Below are 22,076 nucleotides of genomic sequence, written 5' to 3'. Positions count from 1 at the left end.
GTCATCTAGAAGTAAACGGGTCCTATTGCGCACCCTCTCTGAAGCTTAGAATGCAAGTGAAAGGCCATCCTTAACGATTTATATCCTCAATAACTTAATAACACCATCACTGACGAATTCATAAGGTACACACTTAAAACTGCCTTGTTGAGCGATGTAATCATAACAAATAATCAACATACTCGCCAGATAGTCCGCTCAAGTATACCCATCTCCATTGCCTTGTATATCATGCAGCAACACGCTTAAATAGACAAAAGAGTCGCAGCCTTCCACTTCTCATCCGATGCAGCAAGTTCCTCCCCGACCTGCTTCGCCAAATCAAACGTCTCGGGGCCCAGCAGCAATCGCAGCGGCGGCTCGTCCTCCTTGGAGATCTTGACAATCACATCAGCCACCTTGGCAGGCTCTGAGCGGTAGCTCTTGTACTGTTCTCGGATCTTCTGGAATTCTCCCACAGACTGCTGGTACGGCTCGCTGATGATCTGGTCGCCCGCAAAGCCAGCCCAGTCGGTGTTCATGCCGCCAGGCTCCAACACGGTGATCTTGATGCCGAATGGTGAGAGCTCCTTGGCCAAAACGCCGCTGAAGCCGCCAACAGCCCATTTGGCAGCCTGGTACGCCGACAAGCCGGGTGTCGCCATGCGGCCGCCCACGGACGAGACTTGCAAGATGCGGCCGGACTTTTGCTTGCGTAGAATTGGGGTCACAGCCTTGGAGACATAGACGGTTCCAAGCAGGTTAACGTCGATTTGGTCGCGGTAAATGTCAATGGAACTATCTTCAAGTGATCGGGGGATGGCGTAGCCAGCATTGTTTACCACAACATCAATGCGGCCGAACTTGTCAACGGCGGCCTTGACAGTGCTCTCGACTTGTTCGTTGTTGGCAACATCGAGGGCCAATGGCAGGATGCGGTCCGGTCCGTACTTTTCAACGAGATGATTGACAGTGGCTGGGTTGCGAGCAGTAGCGACAACGTTGTCGCCGTCAGCGAGGGCAGCCTCGACAATTGCGAGACCAAGACCCTTGGAAGAGCCAGTGACAAACCAAATGCGGGCCATGGCTGTGAAGTTGAAGTGATTTGTTGTATATGTCGTCAAATTGTATATATCTGAGGAGATGATGTTGATTTATTGTAATGCCTTGAGTTGTGATGAATGATGCTGTTGACTTGCTGTTCATACCATCACATACGCGGCATCGCCTTCATCTTTATAGATCTGTCTTTCAACCCACATCGCGGATCCTGAGCCTCAAACTCCTCATCTTCACCCCATCTGCTCTACCTTAACTCCGTGAGGAGGCAATCTACATTCGAGTTGTAAACTTGCCTCCGCCTCAGTGTGCGGCTCTCCACGCCGCTCAAAACGACTCTGTGCAACCACAAGCTAGCGGCGAACGTGGCCCGACAAGTGAAGCAAGATCTGTTATCCCCGGGACTCCATCTAGGGCGAGCGGGTTTTTCCCGCTCGGCGCGGCCGCTCCAATTTGTTAAAATCCCACCCTGCCGCTTTCAGCAAGGTTTGCGGGCAGAGTATGGAGTGGCTCTCGAAGCTTTTGCCTTTCATCAAATCTCCTACCATTGTAATTGCCATCCTCGCTTGTCCGAAGCTCAACACACTGAACTCGGACGTACACAGAAAGGAAGACTGACAGAAATTCGTCTGTAAACAGAGCCTCGAAACTCGTCGTCGGACCTCCTCCGTCTTCCGAATCAACTGCCGATGTTCCAAGTGCTGTGAGTGGACCGGAGCTCCGTGTTAGAAAGCGTCATTCGTTCCCGCTCCGGATCTGGAGAGCTCCTGAGCGGCCGCTTGTACCCTTCCGGAGCTACGATTATCGCCATCAACCACCACCGAGTTTCTAACTGACAATCTTTGCGCATTGGGCTTGCTTCTAGACTTTCTTCTTCCGATATGAGTGACAAATCTTCGCAGTCTAGCCAAAAGGCTGTGCGTGCCTGCGCAGCCTGCCAAAAATACAAGCGGCGCTGCGACAAGACCTTGCCCAGCTGCTCTCTGTGCACCAGGTAAATATTCCATCTCTCTATCCCCATTTTACCTTGTTCTTCATGTAGCCATGAACTTGCTACCGTCTCTCTTATACTTGTATTTTACGGGAATGCCTCGCTTCCACCATCTTCCGCTTCCGCCTCCCGCACACTGCTTTCGAGCGGCCGCCTCACCGGCCGTTGACTCCGGCCCCTGCTCCGAATCAGATTTCCATTCTTGTAGAAGTCCTCATATCTCATTGGTCTGTTGCTCACATACCCAGATTACGCAGGTCTTGTGATTATTCCAATCGGCAGTCGGAGAATGAGCTGAAAACCCGAATCCAAGAGCTCGAGTCTCTTGTCGCCAACCACGTGAGCAGGCTCTCTCCCCAGCCTCAATCCACTCCGACGGCTTCCAGTCGGGACACAACCAGCTTCTCAATATCGCACTCCCCCTGTGCGTTTTATCCAGCAGCTCTCCGCTTCCAAAAGCTGTTCTTGGATACAGACATCCAGACCCGCCCGGATGCTCCGTCGCCGCCTTCGAGTGACATGATCCCCGCCGCCGTTTGGGCCTACTTGGGGGATCAGGCTCAGAGCGCGGTCATCATGTCACAGTATTTCCAGACAATCCACAAGTGGATGCCAATCATTAGCCAAGTGCGTTTAACCTCGCTGGCTGATTTGGAACTAGGTAACCGGCCTAGAGCAGACTTTGCTTTGTTGCTCCTTACAATGAAGCTCATCCAGAACGTGCCCGGAAGTTCGTCCAATGCAGTAAGAGATGCGCTGTACATCTGCGCAAAGGAATTTGCAGCTTCTCTGGAAATAGCAGGTGTATATACGCTGCTAAAGCTTCAGGCTAATCTACTCATCTCGGTGTATGAGATGGGACACGGAATATTTCCCGCTGCCTACGTCTCAGTGGGCTGTTGTGTAACACAAGCCATGGTCCTTGGCATCCATAATCGAGAAGCTCCTCAAATTTTGGAGCAGCCGCGCACTTGGATAGACTGGGAAGAGAGACAGCGGGTCTGGTGGTTGGTTGTGATTCTTGAACGGTAATCCTACTTTCGTAGCATGTTCGATGCCTACATTATCCTGGAGTTTCAATGCTAACAACAAGCAGATACATCACTTCTGTCGGAGACAACCGACCTCTCCTATCCGCTGATCCTAATACAACATCGCATCTGCCTGTCAATGATGACTCTTGGGACTCTGGAGTAAGCTTACCAATTTGCTAACAATACCAGACCAGTGAAGCTAACACTTTTATTTACAGCAAGCCATGTATCCTGAGCGACTCATCCTATCCTCATCCAAACATTTGTCAGCAAGCCCATTTGCTCGTCTTGCTCAGGCCTCTCATCTCCAGGGAGAGGTTATCAAGCACTGCAATGATGACACGCGAAGCCTAGCACTCGTCCAGAACGACGTCGAGGTGCTCAGTCAGGTCTTGTGGTCTTTCTTAGAGGTCATCGGCAAGGACAGGTCCAGCATGAAGCACTTCTATAGCTCCGTAGGAGTTTGTCTGAGGTTAGTTGAACAGCCATCATACTTGTTGAACACGACTCGAAAAACTAACACAGAGGTTTACTATTAGCGCCCTAATGAAGCTTTGCGATCATCATTCTTGCGACTCTTTCGCCATTTACAACGACAGAGCCCTCGATGTGACCGAAATGGCCCTTGCTCGTGAAATAGCTCTCCGATGCCAAAGCATAATGAAGGATTGCATCGTCAAGGCCATGTCATTCATTGAGGTCCTCGGAGAAATGGTGCAAGATCAAGAATCCATCGAAAATCTTGCTAGCCTGTCGCCCTGGTTCTTGGATAGCATCTACCAGTGCCTGGCCAACGTCGTTTATCTCATGGCTACAACTCCAGCCGTGGAAGCCTCAGGATACCCGTCGCAGGTTTCTTTGTGTATGGACTTGTTGCGAAAGGCAAACCAGAGATGGAACGTTGCAGGTGAGTAGAAAGGGTCGGTCGTTGTATAGTGTCGGCATACTGACGCGGGTGTTACAGGAGCTTACCTCGAGGCTATCGACTTGATAGAACATGAACTGAAAGTCAGTCATTATTAGGGTCCTCTTTCTCAAATAACTATTATAGTAGAACGACTGTGTTTTGTTGGCAGAATTACGATCTGTTTTATCGCTGTTCCCTATACATCGAGAGGGGGGTCTCCAAAATAACACGGTCCCATTTCTCACGCAATAATTGAATAGTGTATATATTATGATAATATTCTTAGACTTTGGCAAAACTAAGAGTTAGTTTTAGAATGCCGATCAGGCCTCCGATACCACGTTGTCGCTCAGAGAAGGGGTTTTCTGTCGCGCAATTTCAGTGTGATGGATGTACAAGGAAGACAATGATTGGACAGGATTATCCCAGACATGTATGCAGCTGGCCTATTGGGTTCCATCCAAGGCACGGTATGTGTATGGATGAGCACATCACACAAGAGGGACTATTGGTCAATAGTGTAGTACCAATAGCTGGCGGAGGATTTCAGCTGCATACATGTACACAATTCAGCCGTAATGCCGTGATAAACGCGGAGTCTTGGATTCCTGCCGAGGCAGCGGCCTTGCACATTGCGAATATATACGCAATGCCCTCCGAATATCCTCGTGTGACGTGTATTGTTGAGCACTGAAGGGACGAATTCCCAGCATGCGACAGTCATGTCTAGCCGTCCTGATGCCTTTGCGCCTCTCCAGCCTATCGGCGATAACCTCTATCTCTATAAATCCGCCGGTTATACTTCCAATGAGGGCCAAGGCCCCTCTCTAATCGTTCTTTTCACCTGGCTCGGCGGAGCTACGGCTACCAGAATCCAGAAATATCTCCTCAGCTACCGCACCATCTGGCCTGCAGCAACGATCCTCCTCGTCACTACACGGGTATTTGAGTTTGCAGTTGCAACATCAGGTGCTATCCATGCCCGCTTAGAACCGGTGCGCGATGCTATTCGTCGACACGTTGCCAGCAGAGTGAAAGACAGGCCTTCGATTCTATTCCACATATTCTCCAATGGAGGACTTCATACCGCTATTCAGCTGACGCTTTCGTTACGGGATGCTAAAGAGAGAGCCGGGCCGCTGGATCTCAAACCGTATCTCAAGGGAATCATCATAGACTGCTGTCCGGGACAAACAGACTATATGCGCACATACAAAGGGGCCATATTCTCTCTTCCACCTACAGTTTTCGGGCAGCTTTTGGGAAAGCCATTCCTTTTTGTCGCTGTATTTCTCTATACAAGTTTTACACATGCGGGTTTAGTTGCTGGCGTAAAGGATTATCGCCGCCAGCTCAATGATCCGAGAGTCTTTGGGAGCTTGGCAAGACGGCTTTACTTGTACGCCAAAGAAGATGCAGTTGTTGGGTATAAGGATGTTGAGCTGCACATAAAGGAAGCAAAGGAGAAAGGGTACGAAGTCGATAATGTTTGCTTCTTAAATAGTTACCATTGTTCGTTGCCCCGGGGGAATGTGGAGTTGTATTGGGATACTATCAGGGATTTCTGGAAGAAATCGATGTTGAAGGGGGAAGATCAAATGCGATGCAAGTTGTGATGCTTACACTTGCTTCTTATTTCCTAACATCTGTGAAATCCAACACTTACTATACACAAAGAGACCTCTACGATCTAGAGATACCACCAAAGACACCAACAACATGCGCGTTCAGTCCTGGATGGAGCAGCCATTCATTCACCAAGCCGTTCAACCAGTCAACAGATCAAAACTGTCATCGCCAACCTTTCTTGGCAAACGATATACACCCACCCAGCTTAATCATCACACACAAGTCATCAATACAAGAAAGCCAAGCAAGCCAAGTACATGTTATGTATCCAGCCCAGCCCACCTTTCCATCGTGGGTCACAGCACCACTTTTCCGTGACAAGTCAGGAACAAACACAAACTTATTGGACGGAAAAGGGCCTCGGCATGCGGCCAATAGTCAGTGAACCAAGTATTCCTACATGCTCGTAAGTCTCCGCTGTTTGGAGTTTCGAAACCCGGGCTCCATGGACTCCGGGGTGGCCGAGAAAAAGACTTGGTGGATAAGAAGAGTTTTTTTTCCTTCTTTCTTTAGCCCGTGTCTATTATCGTTGACAGCTGATGGAATGACGGGAAGAGTACATGTAAGCTGAACAATTCCGGCTGCAAAATAACAAAAGTAGTTTATTGTTCTCAAAATCGACATAAATATTAACGCTTCCTGTCTTGTCTCGAAAGTACATATAACCATCAGCACAAATCGCCTCACTGCTTCACTTATTTTGAATTAGAAGATGCGTCATCCAGGAACAAAGAGCCAAAAACCCGCTGCCCAACTCCCCTCTAGCCAGGGCGCGACGATACTAGCCCGGCGACCGGCATCGCGACTAAAAACATGCTTTCTAAAAATACAATTGCCCGATATCCATTTTCATTGGTCAATTGCAAGGGTTCCCAGGCACGAGTCCGCGGTGGCGACAAAGTGCTTTTACCCGAAGAATTTTGCCATGAGAGAGCCTCGTTCCTGAGATGCCACTCCCCACACTGACCACCGAGCTGCCGGGAAAGCTGGCACTAGGCATGGGCGTAGTGTAAAAAAGAAAAGAAAAAAGAGAAGAAGAGAAGAAAAATCGAAAAAGAGAAATGTCACTCGAAATCCGTGATTCGTAGCCTTCCGAGCCGTCTTGACGCGCGCACGTTTCAAAAACCAACAATTCATTAGTATTATAGCGTAACCCACCCTAAACTCCATACCCTAGACGCAATCGGCTCAATCGCCATGCAATGCAAACTCGCCCGAGTTTCTGGGACGCTGGGCCGCTAATCTCATCGTTTGCCTGTCAAGATCGAATCGGAGAAATGCCATGCCTTGTTCGATCGATACATTGATGCTTTATTTTGCCGTGCCGTCATCTAGGAGATTTTTTCATCGCCGCTGCCACAGGAGGTTGCATCCAGAGAGGGGCCTTGGCGGGCATCATTTCAGCCGGATCTGATCTTGGACGGTTAAATTTTCACCAATATATATCCCAATTCGAACGTGTCGGCAGGTCAAATGAGGTAATGATCGAGCAGGGCCCCTTGGCGAGATACAGTAAACGAGAAAAAACAAAATCAGGTCGCTATATTATTAGGTGCTACTTGAGGCAGCCGCTTCTATATCTATCGAGAGTTTTGGCACGTAAAGGGTGACGGTTTTGTCCACGTAAAAGGCCTCGGAACCCAGGGCCAGGTACCCTAGGTAGTCGCCAGACTTTGGAAGGTCGGCGGCGGTAGCGGTGAGCTTGAACAGGCTGTTGATGAGGGGAGAAATGTCTCCGTTGAACTTTTCCACCGGCGTGTCCGAGTACCATGTCAGGACGTTTTGCTTCTGTTGGTTGATACCAGCATAGAGTTTGCTACAAGGGGTGGCCGTCAGCATTGCGTTTGCGAGGGGTTCTTGACATGTGCAGAATACACTTACAATGTGTTGCCGTCCAGCGTCTGAGTGGAAACGGGACCTTCGCCGAAGCCGATGGGCTGAGTAGCGGGGCCGAAGGCAGCAAACCAAACCATGAGCTCGTACTTGGCCTTTGAAGGGTTTTGGGCAGCCGTCTTGTCACTATCAATGAACATGTCGATGGCAACGTTGGTGTTGAGGTTATCGGCTGTGAGATCGGCGAGACTCGCGGCAACGGTAGTCTCGTTACCAATACCGTAGGACCATGCGAGATCTATATCGACCTTGGAGATGCTGCTGATGGTCGCAGGGAACACATCGCTGTCGACCTGGATATTGGGAAAAGCGTGAACTGGATCATCCTGCGGTCCAGCGGGGTACTGCCAAGAAATCATGAATTGGGGAGCCGTGGTCTTTGTGGCATATGTGCCGTTGTTAAACGTGGTAACCTTGAAGTCGACCATCAGCAGGTGTTACATGAGGACAAGGAAGCCTGGGTTCTGGATATGTACATACATTTACACAGAGCGCTCCCGGGTCACCGGGGTTCCAGTTCCATTGGTTGGGGTTCACTAGTAAGAGAAAGTGTCAGTTGAGCTTGTTGGATCACCACTTGCAGCAGGGAGCGGGTGAGTGAGTACAGATGGAGGAGAGGAGATGCAAAGTAGCAGTGCCAGGTCGAAATATGATCTGAGATGCCGCAACTAGCTTTTCAGGTGATGCTTGGGATGGGGATGCAAGAAGAAAAAAGACATGGCGCTCTGGGTTGGCTTCAAAATGGTTCGCAGGCATTCAAGATCATGTCCATGATCAGAGCCGCAGCGTGGAAACAAATAGGCCTCGCCAGGACCACATGAAATAGCTGGGAACCAATGTGTACCGCCTCCGCCGCATCCTCGTTTTTCTTGGCGATCTTGAATTGATCGAGTGCGCCACGGCACACTTCCAGGGACATTTTCAGGCGGCACCTACGGGTATATTGCTGGCCCTCGGTATCAGGCGTAATTCCAAACGACTTCTGGCAGTATCTCGTCTTGGTGACACCATTCTTTGGTGGTGCCGGCGGCTTGGGCGACGGAATCGGGGGAGGCTCAGGCGCAAACAGAGGCGGCTGGCCGGTTGCTGCTCGGTGCGATTGGAGGCCGAACAAGATGCCCAAAGTGACGGCGATGGGGATGGCCAGCAGCGCCGCGTTGACGAGGATGCGGATCGTCATGGCGGGCGGCGGGGGGAAGCGAGAGAAGAAGGATGAAAGAAAAAAACGAGCGTCTGTTGCCGCAAAGCTGCGGAAGTCAACGAGCGAGCGTCGTCGAGGGTCGCTGAGGGCCGTCGAGAGATTTTGGATGCTTTTGTCGAATGGGTGGAGGGGGAAGCTCAACTCTCGTGAGAGGGAGAGTCAGCGATACGAGGACCTGGAGCTTTCCAACGTTCGAGGTGCATGTGCGAGGGTTACGAGGTCGAGGTACAGGTACAGGTACATGTGCCGGGTGCCTGGACTCGGCTGTGCCCAGGTGTGAAGAGTACGAGTTACGAGCTGAAGCGTGGCCGAGCCCGTGCAAGTGCATGTACTCGTACTCGTGCGGTACCCGGCGACGGCGTTGAACTTCGCTGGCTGCGACAAGTAGGTACATAAGGTACCTACTGCACCGCAGCTACTAAGTGGACGCGGTGGGCGGGCTTTAGTGGTCTAGCGCACAGGCCGGTAACGCCTCAGCGGTTCCGCGAAGTGCTGGAACTCGCCTGAAGCAGCTGTGCTACTAAGGCAGTGGAGTGCTAGGGGGGACAACGATGAGCCGCAGCTGGGATTTGCTCCGAAATTCCGTGATTCTCGCTGGAAACGAGTGGGCGCCGCCACAAAACACGATTCTAGTGCTCGATGCAGCAGCTGTATCCGTGGATCGCCGGGGATTGCGAGGGATAAGGGAGAAAGGGAAGAAGAAGAAAAAGTCAAAACTGGGACGGTGGAGCGTCTGTGACGGGGGATGATGCACTCGTGTCAGCCAGAGAGAGTTTCTAGGGGGACTGAAGACGGGTGACGGGCGATCTGCCATGGACGGGAGTCAAAGATGCAGTGTTACCGTTACCTGGTTCCCATTCACATTCACATTCGCGGCATGGCGGGCGGGTATCCGTCTGATCCAATGGGTTCGATGCTGCACGGTTTGATTGCTACAGTACGAGTACCCGTACGAACAGCAGATACAGCCCGTACAGTAGCACATACGAGGTTGGTCATCCATCTGTCATGTCAGGTCAGAAAAGGGGGCCGGGTGAGTGAGAGCGAAGAAGGAATAGGGAGGTAAACAAACAAAGGAACGAACAGTGCAGCCTCGAGTCAACAAACCCCAAACACAGCACGGCAAACCGCCTCCCAGCCTCACAGCGAAGCCGATGGTGCCGGCGTCGACACTCCAATGGCGTTGAGCCCCCCAGACAGGCGTCGCTTTGACACCAGCCGCTTTGCCGTTATCGATGGATGGATGTCTGACGGCCGCTACGAACCTCAAGTAGGTAGTACGAGTACAAGCATCACTAGCATGTGCACAACCGATTCGTGCGTCAAGTCTGTCAGTTCTGCCTCCAGTCTATGCGCCGCTGTAGTGCCGAGAGCAGCACCAAACACACGCATGTACCGGCAGCGCTACGAAGCCTTTGGTGGCATCTCGGCCGTATCAACGATTGCGGCGATGCCTCCCATCGAGAAAATAAATAAAAAATAAAAAATTAACCCACCTCACGACTCGCTCCCAATCGGGGTCCGGTCCATGCTCGTACAGGACGTGATATGTGTGCCCTGCTCCATAAAGTACGAAGCTGCCTCTGCCTGCTTGCTGCATGTACTTGTTGGGCACATGATCGCGGGATAAGCTCTCACTCAGGCCATCAGGCCGTGCCGGAGAGCGAAGGAAGAGGAGTAATGAATTGATGTGTTGCTACAGTACTGCCGAGTGCCACTAATACTTGGTAATACCGAAGTGGTCTATTCTATTTTCTCTCATCGATCTCACCTCTCTCTGACTCTTTGCCTCTCCTCTTCTCTCCAACCACTTTTTTCCCAACCACACCTCGAATCTGTTCCGTTCAGTTTCTCAGCGCTAATCCATACACGATCTAATCCGGGTTCCTTATCCCGATGGTGGAGACGAGGCTTGCCCCTCTTTCGCCCTCGGAATCTTTGAAAACAAGAATCAAAAAGACGAGGTGGACGGACGATGTTCCACGGCGGCTCAACTTATCACTTGACAACGGACTAACACCATGCCGACGTCTCAAGTCTCACCACAGGCCGATCACAGCTGCTGTGCTGAGCAAAACGCTGCCGGGAGATTTTAAGTGGATGGTGGGAACGGGTACCTTGAGTAGGCATAGGATAGTCTCACAGCCTTGGGCCAATCACGCCGGGCAAGATTGAAGCGGTACTGTACTATCAAATGTCTGGTGCTTATCTACTCTACTGCACTCCCCCTTTTGGAGATACTGTGTGTAGGTACGGAGTAGGTACTCGTCAGCTCCATGTCTGTCTGTTCTGCTTTGTCTGTCTGTGTCTGGATCAGAACCCAGAAAAAAGTGTGGCTTGGTCAGAGACACGAGTCAATGTGGTTCTTAAGTGGGATTTGCGCTCAAGCATACAAACAAGCTCTTGCTCGCACATGCGCCCACGCACTTGGCATCTGCTGCTCCGCATTCTGGCTGCATGTCAAAAAAACAACATTCAACAACAAGCTTCATCCGACCCGACGTCGATTGCCCTGCCTCGTGTCAATATCCATCAACCCATTGTACAAGTACAGGTACAGCACCGCGTGTGCCAGACAGAGTCCAAATATAGCAGCACCCTTCTTCTCTCTACTAGGACCGCTTCGTACAAGTACATGTTCCCGGCCCACGTCACGCCACTTCGGGCCTCGTATTTTATTTGGAGACAACAGCAAGCAAGAAACAGGACCAGCACAAAGACGAGACAAAGAACAAAAACCGAGTAGCAAAAAAAATAAAAAAAATAAAAGAGGGTGCATGCCGGCCTGTGTCAACGTTGCTTGCGTTGTGCGTTATACTGCATTGGTCGTTTCCGACCACCTGCAAACCAGCCCGTTTGTCGCTAGCCTATGACGACGATTCCCTGCTCGCCTTATCCGCCCGCCAGAACACGAGAAAAAATGGTGTGAACCCTGTCTGCAGCGCGCGTATCCTGTACAAGATACGATGCGAAAACTGGACCCCCGCACAGGCCCAGCTGCGCTCGTGCACGCCCGCCGACACAAGTACTGTGTACCTGCATCAGCTGCCAGCCCGTCTGGCGGCTCCGCAGGCTAGCAGCACCGCCTACACGCACAGGCGTTACAGGCAGCTGTCGATGGCGGGCTAGGGAGCTGCTGGAGCTTACCTAGCGTTGGCCACTGGCAGCCCACTGGCAGCCCACTGCCACCCGCTGTTCCCGCTGAGCTGCTGCTTTCAAGGTTCGGCCTTCAGCCGTCGTCACTGTCACTCCAGGTCAAAATTGGGGTCGTTCCGGCATTGGCGCTTGTACATTTGCGAGCATGATGTGAGCAGAAAGCTGTAGATGTGGACGTGGATGTGTTTGTGGCTCGGAGTTGCAAAAAGCTACTAAGATATTGACTATGAGTACCTATTCTCAAAGGCACCTGATGGATCGATATGTACATGTAGCTGATACACCACTACAAGACCTTCCAAGTACTGCCTACCGTCCCCCCCACCTCTCGCTGTCCCAGCCGCACTTCCGTCGTTCTGTCAACCCGCGGTACCTCCACGAGGCCCTCGTACTTCAAGTTGCTAATGCTCGCACCAAAAGCCCGACCACCCTCGTACCAGCGCTAGCTCCATCGAACTACATCTACCCAGAGCCCGTACCTCGCGCGGTACCAGGTACTTCCTTACTTGTGCCACACCACACCACCCTCCATCTCGTCCAACATTCATCTCCTTCCGCCTCGGCCTCTTCCTTTTTCACTACCTCTACCTTGACCCTTTTTCTCTCCCCTCAACCTTCGCTATTCCCCTCCTCTCCCGCTGTCATCTGCGGCGAATATAGCTTCGCTGCTCACATTCGTTTAGTACATATAATTTTTTAGGGGAAAACCTACTCTCGTCCCCTTCAGCAGCGGCCCCCGTTACACCCCCGGGATAGCTTGCCCAGGCCTGTCTGTGCTGCTACTTTCGTTTATCTGGTGCAATCTTCAGCCTCTTTTCGATCCGGCCAAGGATACACTTTTTCTCCAGTTACTGCATCCATCACCGCCATTCATCATTGAGGAGCAGAGAACAAGAAAAAAGGACCCTTTTGCTCCGGGCTGACCGGCTCTCTCCCCTCGCTCACCCCTTTGGCTTTCCGATAAGGCCCTTCTCTCTCGCTTGTGGCCCGAGCCACATAAAACCGTTCGCCCACCATGATGAGAGGTCACCAGGAAGAGTATGAGGAGATGGTTGATATTGGCAACTTCCGGCGTCACCACCAGACCGGCTCCGACGACTCTCACCCACGATTGCTCCCTGACAACATGAGGTCCAACCGCTCCAGTGCAGCCCATCCCGACGACTTCACGGCGCCGCAATGGCCGCCTTCCATTGCGGGAACGGGAAGCTCTCCTTCTCTGACGCTGAGGAGCGGCGCTACAACGCCATACGACCACCTGTCTTCCACAAAACACCTGATATATGCCGATTCCAGGTCTTCTACTCCAATGGTATTTATAACTCCCCTCTCCCCTCCTCTCCCCTGCTCCTCTGCTTTTGACCCCAATTGTCAGAGATTGGTGCTATACACCATGCCTGTATACTTGTGACCATGACCGCAACCATGACCATGACTCTTGCCGCGAAGTCGCTGCTGACGTCCTTTACTTCCTGTTTTCCTTGAAACTGCAGAACCCAAGTCACATAAGCCTAACCACTCTTCTGCCACAGAATGGCCGTTCTCCGAGCAAAGAGGTTAGCAGCGACAATGACGACCACAACGGCGTGGCCATCTTGCACGACCGAGACGACGCCGACATCTGGAAGGGCTGGAGGAGATATCTCTACACCCTGACGCCGTTTCTCACCCTCCTCAACACCGGAGTGTACCTGACCTACCTCGGACTTCGCATTGCCTGCGTCATCCTGGCGCAACAGGCATCGGGCACCACCTTTGCCGCCGCCTGGGTTTTCATTGCCGTCGAGCTCGTAGTCGCCGTTCCCTCGCTCATGCACAACATCTGGACCATGTGGTCTTTGAAGAAGAGGCACAGGCCCAAGATGAGGCTGACCGGAAACGACGTGCCCACTGTCGATTGCTTTGTTACCTGCTGCGGCGAGGATGACGAGCTTGTCATGGATACGGTTCGCGGTGCCTGCGATCAAGACTACCCCATTGACCGGTTCAGAGTCATTGTTCTGGACGACGGCAAGTCTGCCGGCCTGGAGCGATCTTGCGCGATTCTCTCGCACACCTATCCCAACCTGTACTACATGGCCCGTGCCAAGATTCCTGGGCAACCCCATCACTTCAAGGCCGGAAACCTCAACTATGGTCTAGATCAAGTTCATCTGTTACCTGGCGGTGCTTCCCAGTTCATGGCGGCCCTGGACGCTGACATGGTGAGTTTTCCTCTCTCTTCTTTTTTTTCTGCGTTGGGGGAGAAAGATGGGAGGCGGAGAGAGATTGCCCGTGAGCCGTCAAATTGCGTAAACTAACATGTGTTGCAGATTCCTGAGAGGGATTGGCTTCGTGCTTTGCTCCCCCACGCTGTAATGGATCCCAAAATGGCATTGGTTTGCCCTCCTCAGCTGTTCTACAACACGCCGCCCTCCGACCCTCTGGCTCAGTCTCTGGATTTCTTCGTTCATGTCATTGAGCCCATCAAGGACGCCATGGGTGTAGCCTGGTGCACTGGATCCGGTTACATCGCTAGGCGAGAGGCTTTGGAGCAGATTGGAAACTTCCCCCTGGGCTCGCTGGCCGAAGACGTGGCGACATCGACTCTCATGCTCGGCAAAGGCTGGAAGACGGCCTACGTTCACGAACCTCTTCAATTTGGAACCGTTCCCGAGGATTACGGCAGCCACTTGAAGCAGCGTACCCGATGGGCTATTGGTACCGTGGATACGTCGTTCAAGCTCAACTTTTGTCTCTGGGGTGAAAAGGTCCGCCAGATGACATTTGCCCAGCGCTTCTCCGGCTTCCTCTACGCCTCTCTTAGTCTGTACACGATCTTGCTGTCCATCTCGCTCTTTGCCATTCCCATCATTCTGATCATGGGCAAACCACTGGTCGCGTACGCCAACGATACGCAGCTTCGATGGCTCATTCGTGCCTGCTTTGCCAACACCATTGTCAACCGTCTCTGCGAATTTGTTCTCTTCATCCCTGCCGGCTATCACACTGGCCAGCGGGGCTCCCGGTACCAGCTCTGGATGTCCCCTTACATTGCTCTCTGCATCATTCGAGCATTCGCCCTGCCGAAATGGCTTGGCGGAGCAACACAGGCTTTCAAGCCCACCGGTTCGCTCTCTTCGGCCCTCAACGAGCGTGATCCCAAGCTCAAGAAGAACATGTTCCGTCGTCTGTGGACCATCCTCATCAACTACATGGCGCTCTTCCACCTCGCATTCGTTTATCTGACCCTGGTTGCCGTGTGCCTCGTTTCCTACCGCTGCTTCTTCCAGGAGAGCAACCGCGTCAGGGACATCCTCATCTGCCTGGTGACGCACGCCTTCTGGCCACCTCTGACGTTCATCTTCATCTGCAGCTCCCTTTGGACTCCAGTCGCCTACGCCATTGACCCTCCTCAGATGCCCGACCGAGAGGATCTTCTCGTTCGCGACCCCGAGACCAAGGTTGCGCACCCGACAAACCAGAGCAAAAAGATTGCCTTTGGTGGCCAGGCCGCATGGTTCGAGTTCGAGTACACCTTTTCGACGCTGTACACGTGTCTTATATTTGTCGCATCTTTCCTTTTCTAAATGCGTTACAGTGGGCAGGTTTCAGAGACACACACGTACATTCACCCGTGTCTCAGGCTCCACGACATTGGAGTGGGGTTCTAATGTGAATGCGAGGGACGTTTGATGGCAGCAGAGCATTACGATGAGCATCGATTGGGTTCCACGGGATATTTTGTTATTTTTTTCTAGATGTTGAAAGGCGCAAGGGATATGTATGAACATAGAGACAGACACGTGAATATTTTGACTTGGCAATACGGTAATTATGCAGCATGCCCGACGCAGTCGAGGCTATTGCAACTATAGATTAATACGGCGCAATTCGCCATGTATCTAGCGATCAAATGAAGTACACATTCATTGAAATGTTCCGTTTCCTATTGGGTCGTACAACTCAAGACTGAGACTAGCATGGTGGTCCAAGCCAGCCAGAGGCTTCGGGATTTTCGGCTCGGAACAAGTCCTTGTGTAACCTTTAGCCTCTGTTGCCTTGCTCTTTCTCCTATACTGATGTAAGTTGACACGCATAATAATGTCCATACTAACCTTGAAGCTTAGCAAGACAAGCTTTGCCATGATCCACCTATGCTCCGGCGGACAGACAAGGCCCATGGCCGGTACGGGATAGGGGGTGATGAGGCGGCTGAGTCTGATGGAAGGTCATTACGAGCCGGCCTAGGGCGTCTAACGTGGCCCCAGATCGTGTCAGATTTGGGACGAGCATAAACGCGTGGCACCAAGTTTCCAAGGTGGAAGGGCTGAAAATGGGTGGAAGCTTATTTCTTGTTTCGGGGGGGGGTGGACTCATTCTGACGTTCGTGATGGGCGGGTTTTTTTTTACATCTGCCATGGGTGGAGCGAGCCTGTTCGTACGGAGCACTCCGAGGACTTGGTCTTTTTTTTTCCGGTTTATCTGGTGAATTGTTACAGATACGAATGTTGGGAAGGAATAGGGGGTTTGTTTTGGGTGGAAATGGTGGAGGTTGTATTGAGGGATACGGGATACGGGAGGGGAACCCGAGGGTCACAGTTACGAGGACAGGTCACTGAGTCGGGGACTGCGAGAAACATGGGAAGAACGCAGAATTGCTGTACGAGTATGTGTGTATGTACATGGGTAACATGGGCTTTTTTTTCTTGCCTGGTTGCAGGATGGATGCTGAACGCCATTTGAACTCTTTTTGTGTGTTCTGGAACCTTGGCGGAGCGCCGAGTTACCGTTTTCGGTGGGAATGAGTTGACGTGCGGGGAGGAGGTGAACTTTGAACGCTTGACGTGAGGAGGGTTCGGTTCGGTAAATGGTTTCCCTTGCTCTTCTTCTTCTTCTTCTTTTTGAATGGAATGTATATTGAACTGTACGGTGTGTCGAGGGTGGGGGATAACGGAGGGGATCAGGTTCCCGGTGGACAGAAACGGATTGCGCGGCGAGTGGATTCAAACCGCAAAATCTCCATGGGCCTTTTGGTGTTTAGTGATGATGACTTACACTGTACTCGTACACACCGGATGGTTACCCTGTCGCAATATTTGTCTATCCTTGCGCCCGGGCGGAGACCAGATGGATCGTATAATCGGCCCAGGTCCAAATATAGACAACACAGACGATGGGGTGAGGGAAAACCCAACGCCCTACGCTCCCCGAATTCACCGCTGCCCGGGTCTTGAGTCTGACATGAACAATTCATGGGCAACAAAAACACGCAGCAAATCCCAGTGCATCCAAGGCGGCGGTGCTCCGGCTGGTCGGCTTAGGCCCTGCCATCACCTTCCACATCTGTACGAGCACATTGAACTTGTTGGACCCCCCGCTTCGCTGAGTCTTGCTCGTTACATGTCCGAGTAACCGTGCAAACAGGTTTATCGAGAAGCCATGCTAGTAAGGTAAGGTGAAGTTTTTTGGGCGAGAGGGGGCATGGATTGTGACTGGTTACAAAACGAGAATTGCCGAGCAAAATCAAGGGACGGACAGAGGGTCGGATTGGAGCGGGAAGGGGAAAGGCGAGTAAAGGGCTTTTGCGGCTGCGAAGGGGACCACGGGATCTTTTTTTTTTTTTTTCCTTGGGGATGGACAAGACGTTTTTTGGTTACATTTTGGTTGACGGGGTGATGTGTGGGATTTGAGCTGGTTGTTCGTGCAAGTGACATGACTTTTGGGGGAGGTTGGGCACATGTATGTAAGAGCGCCTTTGTTGGTGTTGATGCTAATGCGAATGGAAATGGATGGATTTTGGGGCGCTTGTTGGATGTCAGGCTTGTCTTGATGTCTCCGCTTCCCCCGCATCTTTGTCTTTTCGGGCATATTGAACGAAAAGCCCGATTGTGGTGATGGAGGGGATGTTTCTATTCTGGTTTGGGATGTGGCATGTTGGGAATGGGAGGGTTGGGGATGGGATTGTGTACATGTGCGAATGGAGCAGAGTAGATGGTGTCAATATGGCATTTCTCGTGATGAACTTTTCAGCTTCAGGGTAAGTGCGTGTATGTGCTGTAGATGGACATTGGATGATATGAGATGGAGGTGTGAATCTGGGGTCATGGCCATGACGTAGCGTTCAAGATTCAACCTTTTCAAATGGCATCTCAGGCTGTGATGGTGCTATTAGAGTTGCTAAAAAATAGGGACCAAACTGAATATGGGTATGCATGAGAAGAATAAGTTTAATGTGGTGTCAATTTCTATACAAGTATGTTGGCCATTCTATTTCGCAAGTCACCTCGGGGGCCATCTGATTGAGAATCCAGTCTTGCCAAGCACCTTAACAGAATTCTTGTTGCTTTCTGGTTGAGTTTGGCCTCTCCAGCCATGAAAATGCAGTCGCTTCTAGAACCTCGGGGAGCTAGCAAATGGAAAATGCTTCCATTCGTCAGCTGCCGTGTCCAGTCCCAAAGAGTGAGAGCACATGCAGCCTTGGATGAATTAGATTGTGATGCTAATGCCGTCTTGCACCCCAAAAGCAAAGCCCAACCTCAACTAGTGTCTGTGTAAATGCCCTGGATATTTAAAATGCATTCGATGGCACAATGTCGCTCGCCATGTGATGAATCTGTCATGTCCTCAGCAGATCATCAATAGCCGGGAGACCACTTGACGGCTGAGCAATGGATCAATAGCAGATCTACACAAACATGAGCAACGGCACGCGCTATTGGCCCCAGCCAGCGCCTAGCCTCCCTGCTTTAGGCTCCTCGGCGGCGTCTCAGGACCCCAAAGAAACCCCGCGGCTCAGTCGCACAGGAGACACGATGTGACCACCATCCCTTTGCCTGTCCGTCTCGAGACTCCAGTCGCCAATCACAACGTCCGGCGGCCTGGATTGTCACGGGGACGCAGCCTGCTGACGGCAAGGAACATTGTGCCTTTTGATTGCTGTCTCAAGACGCCGAGGGGAGGCGAGGACAAGAGGGCGGGAGAAGAGGGAACAAGAGACCCAAAAGGAAGCCGGGTTGCTGCGAGAGTGGAGGAGGTGGAAATACATCTGCAACGGCAGACAGACACAGACAGAAACAGAGGGCAGCGGAAAGCGTATTACGTGAGGGAGAAAATACGATTTAAGATAAAAGAATAAGGAACGATGGAGATGCGTATGGATTCTGGATGGGACTGTAAGGAGCAACGCCCCGATCCCCTCTTCTCTTCCAGTTCTCAGTCGTTTTGTCTTTTTTTTTTTTCGCTTCTCGTTCAAGTAGCGAGGCTGAGATTTCGACATGTTGAACATAAAGTTGACTTTTGCCTTAGCAGCAGCGCAGATACCGCTTGCCGGTGCTGCCACACTAACTCGTGAGCCTTTCCGTCGTCTCTCTCTCGCTTCTCCTCTCCTCTCCTCTCTTTTACTCTGCCGAGAGCGAAGATGAGCTGTGATTGTTCTCGATCATGTTGCTTATTTATCTGTTAAACAGTTCGGCCATGGACATTCGCTCCACTGCCACTTGGATCCGTCAAGCCTGGGGGATGGCTGCTAGGCGAGATGATCGCCATGGCGAATGGCATGGCAGGCCATGAGCACGATTTCTACGTCTACGTGAGCGAGTCCAGCTGGCTCAACACGCCAGGTACGGGAGGGACCGAGTACAGCTCCTTGAACGAGGGGCTGCCGTACTGGTTCAACGGATTGGTGCCGCTGGCATATCAACTCGACGACGACAGGCTCAAGGCGCAGGTCCAGGAGGTTGCGGACACCGTCTTGGGATTCCAGGCCACTGACGGATGGATCGGGCCAGAGGTAGGTGATGCCAGAAACTTTTGGGCTCGCACTCCCTTCTTCCTTGGCTTGACGCAGCTTGTCGAAGCGGATAGCTCGTGGGAGACCCGAGTCATAACGGCGCTCCGCCGCTTCATGACGCTGGCCAACAAGATGCTCCGCAACAACAGCCAGGGATTTGCAAGCTGCCCTGGAAGCGTCGACTGCACTTGGGGACAGGCGCGCGTGCACGATCTCATCATTACCATCCAGTGGATGCTGGAAAAGTATCCATCCGACCAGGACTCACTACTGTGGGACAATATGAATCTGTTTTACTCTCAGACCAACTACAAGTGGGCGGATTGGTATACCGAGGGCGTGTTCCAGGAGGTGGTGAACCCTAATAATGCCTCCAATTTTCCATATATCCACGGAGTCAATGTCGGCCAAGGTACGTTGTTGTTCTCAGAGCGCTTGTACCCCCGTTGAGCCGCACTTATAACCAACCATATGCACAGGCTTAAAGGCATCGACTGTCATCTACAGAGTAACAGGGGACGATGATATGATTACTAAAAGCCAGAATGCCGTCGACTGGACATTTCAGTATCACGGCTCAGCTTCTGGATCCATCCTTGCCGACGAGAGGGAGCGCGACTTGGCCCCTTACATCGGAAGCGAGCTTTGCACAGCCGTTGAGACATCCTACTCGCTGGCCTACATGTATCAGGTCCTTGGGTATAACTCGTATGCCGATCGTGCCGAGAGGACCATTTTCAACGCGTTTCCCGTCATGATGACTGGCGATAAATGGTCTCACCAGTACATGGACCAGCCGAACCAGCCGTCCGCCCTCAACATCATCAGGAGCGACGGTAGTGTGCCGCAGGTCTTTACGACGGCAAATAGCGGCGTGGCCACAACTTTTGGCATGGAGCCTCTGTATCCCTGCTGTACGGTGAATCATCCTCAAGGATATCCCAAGTTTGTGTCTAATAGCTGGGTGATGCATGCGGGCGGTCTGGCGCACGCTCTTCTCGGCCCATCAACAGTAAAGACGGTTGTCAACGGAGGCTCGGTTACCATTACATGCGACACAAACTATCCCTTCAGCAACGTTCTCAAGTACTCCATCAAGGCAGATAAGCCTTTCACTCTATACCTGCGGGCGCCCGAGTGGTCTAATAACCGGATGTCTACCGTGTCTCAGTCTGGCGCGTCTCAATCTCGCCTCACCCTTGACGCCGACCCGACGACTGGGATGACCAAGATCTTTGTCAACCCCGGAAAGACTACCATCACATACATCATCGTTGCGGGAGTGAGGACGGAACAAAGGCCAAACAACAGTGTTGCCGTCTTTTATGGCAACTTGCTCTATGCGTTGGATGTTGGCTTCTCTCAGACTTCGTCCCTGCCGCATGCATATTATGATGCCAATGGTCCTGGAATTTCTGGGCTGCCCTTTTCTCAATTGCGAGATTACTACGTCAACAGCACTAAGCCGTGGAACGTCGCAATTGATCCCTCTACAATCCAGTATCATGGCGTGAGCAGCAACGCAACTCTCCCGGATCCCATCTTTGAGCAGGGCGCGCCACCAAACTACATGACTGTCGATGGTTGTCAAATCAACTGGCCGCTGTATCTGGGAGTGACGCCTGACGTGCCGCCTCTGAACAGGAAATGCATCGGGTCCAGGAAGTCGTACAAGCTGGTGCCGTATGGAGGGGCAAAGGTGCACATGTCGGATTTACCAACAGTCAAGTTTTAAGCCTTGGCTAAATTGCGAGGGTCGTGAGATGATAGACGATGAGATGGGATAGAGAGCGTGGTCGAATTCTTCCATTGCTTGTATATATGGAATGAGTCGATGGCCTGGCTAATAAACAGGGAACAGGGTGCGTCTGTGGCGAACATGGCGGCGAACATGAGGGACTTTGTTGGTATTTCTGCTTGTTAATTCTTTATTTTATTTTATAAATACCATGTTGTACTTGATTCGCAAGCAATGTATCAGTTACTCTTCAGGTGTTGCATCTGTGTTTGCCAACAAAGGGTGTTCGCTTCTGTCCACAGCTCCTAGAGTGGCACGGTATTGTCGACGGTGAAACTCGTTTTTTTTTGTTATATGTCCGCCATAGTCGTATTTGATTTTGGCTTTCTTCTGAGACCGAGAGACTAGGAGCAGAGCGTGAACTTTAGAAACTTTGCGACTCTGTCTGGAGGAGTTCCGACATGTGTAGGCGACCTGTCCGAAAGGTGGAATGTATCGACTATATCGAGTGAAAATACTGGGTATAATAGGTCCTTGGTGAATAGGAGGCAGACAGGTTTGCCGTGAGAGAGCACATAATGCCGCGTTGTTTGGATGATGCAATAACTTCAGTTAGTACGACCGAGGTGTTGGTTATCGGCGAGACCGACAGTTTTCAATGTTTTCGCTTCCAGTGTTTCTGAGCCATTTCTCTGCGGACGGCTTGTTTCAGTTCTTG

The 22,076-nt window shown here is 51.7% G+C and overlaps 5 protein-coding genes across 5 annotated transcripts; 3 read left to right on the top strand and 2 right to left on the bottom strand.

The window, feature by feature from the left end:
• Positions 1 to 245: 245 nt before the first annotated feature.
• Triagg1_1655 (uncharacterized protein) lies at positions 246 to 1,064 on the bottom strand (the record flags this gene model as incomplete). The annotated part of the gene is made up of 1 exon (XM_062895749.1): positions 246 to 1,064. The coding sequence occupies one exon, from the start codon at positions 1,062 to 1,064 to the stop codon at positions 246 to 248; it is 819 nt and encodes a 272-aa protein (XP_062759194.1).
• Positions 1,065 to 2,124: 1,060 nt separating this feature from the next.
• Positions 2,125 to 5,586, top strand: Triagg1_1654 (transcriptional regulator family: Fungal Specific TF; the record flags this gene model as incomplete). Its single annotated transcript, XM_062895748.1, has 8 exons — positions 2,125 to 2,256; positions 2,312 to 3,057; positions 3,126 to 3,222; positions 3,282 to 3,535; positions 3,603 to 3,970; positions 4,028 to 4,071; positions 4,412 to 4,440; positions 4,701 to 5,586. 8 exons carry the CDS (start codon positions 2,125 to 2,127, stop codon positions 5,584 to 5,586), a joined length of 2,556 nt encoding a protein of 851 aa, XP_062759193.1.
• Positions 5,587 to 7,147: 1,561 nt separating this feature from the next.
• Triagg1_1653 (CAZyme family GH12) lies at positions 7,148 to 8,672 on the bottom strand (the record flags this gene model as incomplete). Its single annotated transcript, XM_062895747.1, has 4 exons — positions 7,148 to 7,415; positions 7,481 to 7,905; positions 7,973 to 8,028; positions 8,429 to 8,672. 4 exons carry the CDS (start codon positions 8,670 to 8,672, stop codon positions 7,148 to 7,150), a joined length of 993 nt encoding a protein of 330 aa, XP_062759192.1.
• A 4,192-nt stretch (positions 8,673 to 12,864) lies between these two features.
• On the top strand, positions 12,865 to 15,418 carry Triagg1_1652 (CAZyme family GT2; the record flags this gene model as incomplete). Its single annotated transcript, XM_062895746.1, has 3 exons — positions 12,865 to 13,161; positions 13,382 to 14,053; positions 14,162 to 15,418. The coding sequence occupies 3 exons, from the start codon at positions 12,865 to 12,867 to the stop codon at positions 15,416 to 15,418; spliced, it is 2,226 nt and encodes a 741-aa protein (XP_062759191.1).
• Positions 15,419 to 19,105: 3,687 nt separating this feature from the next.
• On the top strand, positions 19,106 to 21,355 carry Triagg1_1651 (uncharacterized protein; the record flags this gene model as incomplete). The annotated part of the gene is made up of 3 exons (XM_062895745.1): positions 19,106 to 19,178; positions 19,298 to 20,032; positions 20,100 to 21,355. 3 exons carry the CDS (start codon positions 19,106 to 19,108, stop codon positions 21,353 to 21,355), a joined length of 2,064 nt encoding a protein of 687 aa, XP_062759190.1.
• Positions 21,356 to 22,076: the final 721 nt, after the last annotated feature.

The sequence above is a fragment of the Trichoderma aggressivum genome, assembly GCF_033847375.1.
Source record: "Trichoderma aggressivum f. europaeum strain CBS 100526 chromosome Unknown scaffold_004, whole genome shotgun sequence".
Taxonomy (NCBI): domain Eukaryota; kingdom Fungi; phylum Ascomycota; class Sordariomycetes; order Hypocreales; family Hypocreaceae; genus Trichoderma; species Trichoderma aggressivum.
The sequence above is the reverse complement of the archived record's forward strand: the minus strand, read 5'-3'. Positions and strand labels throughout refer to the sequence as shown.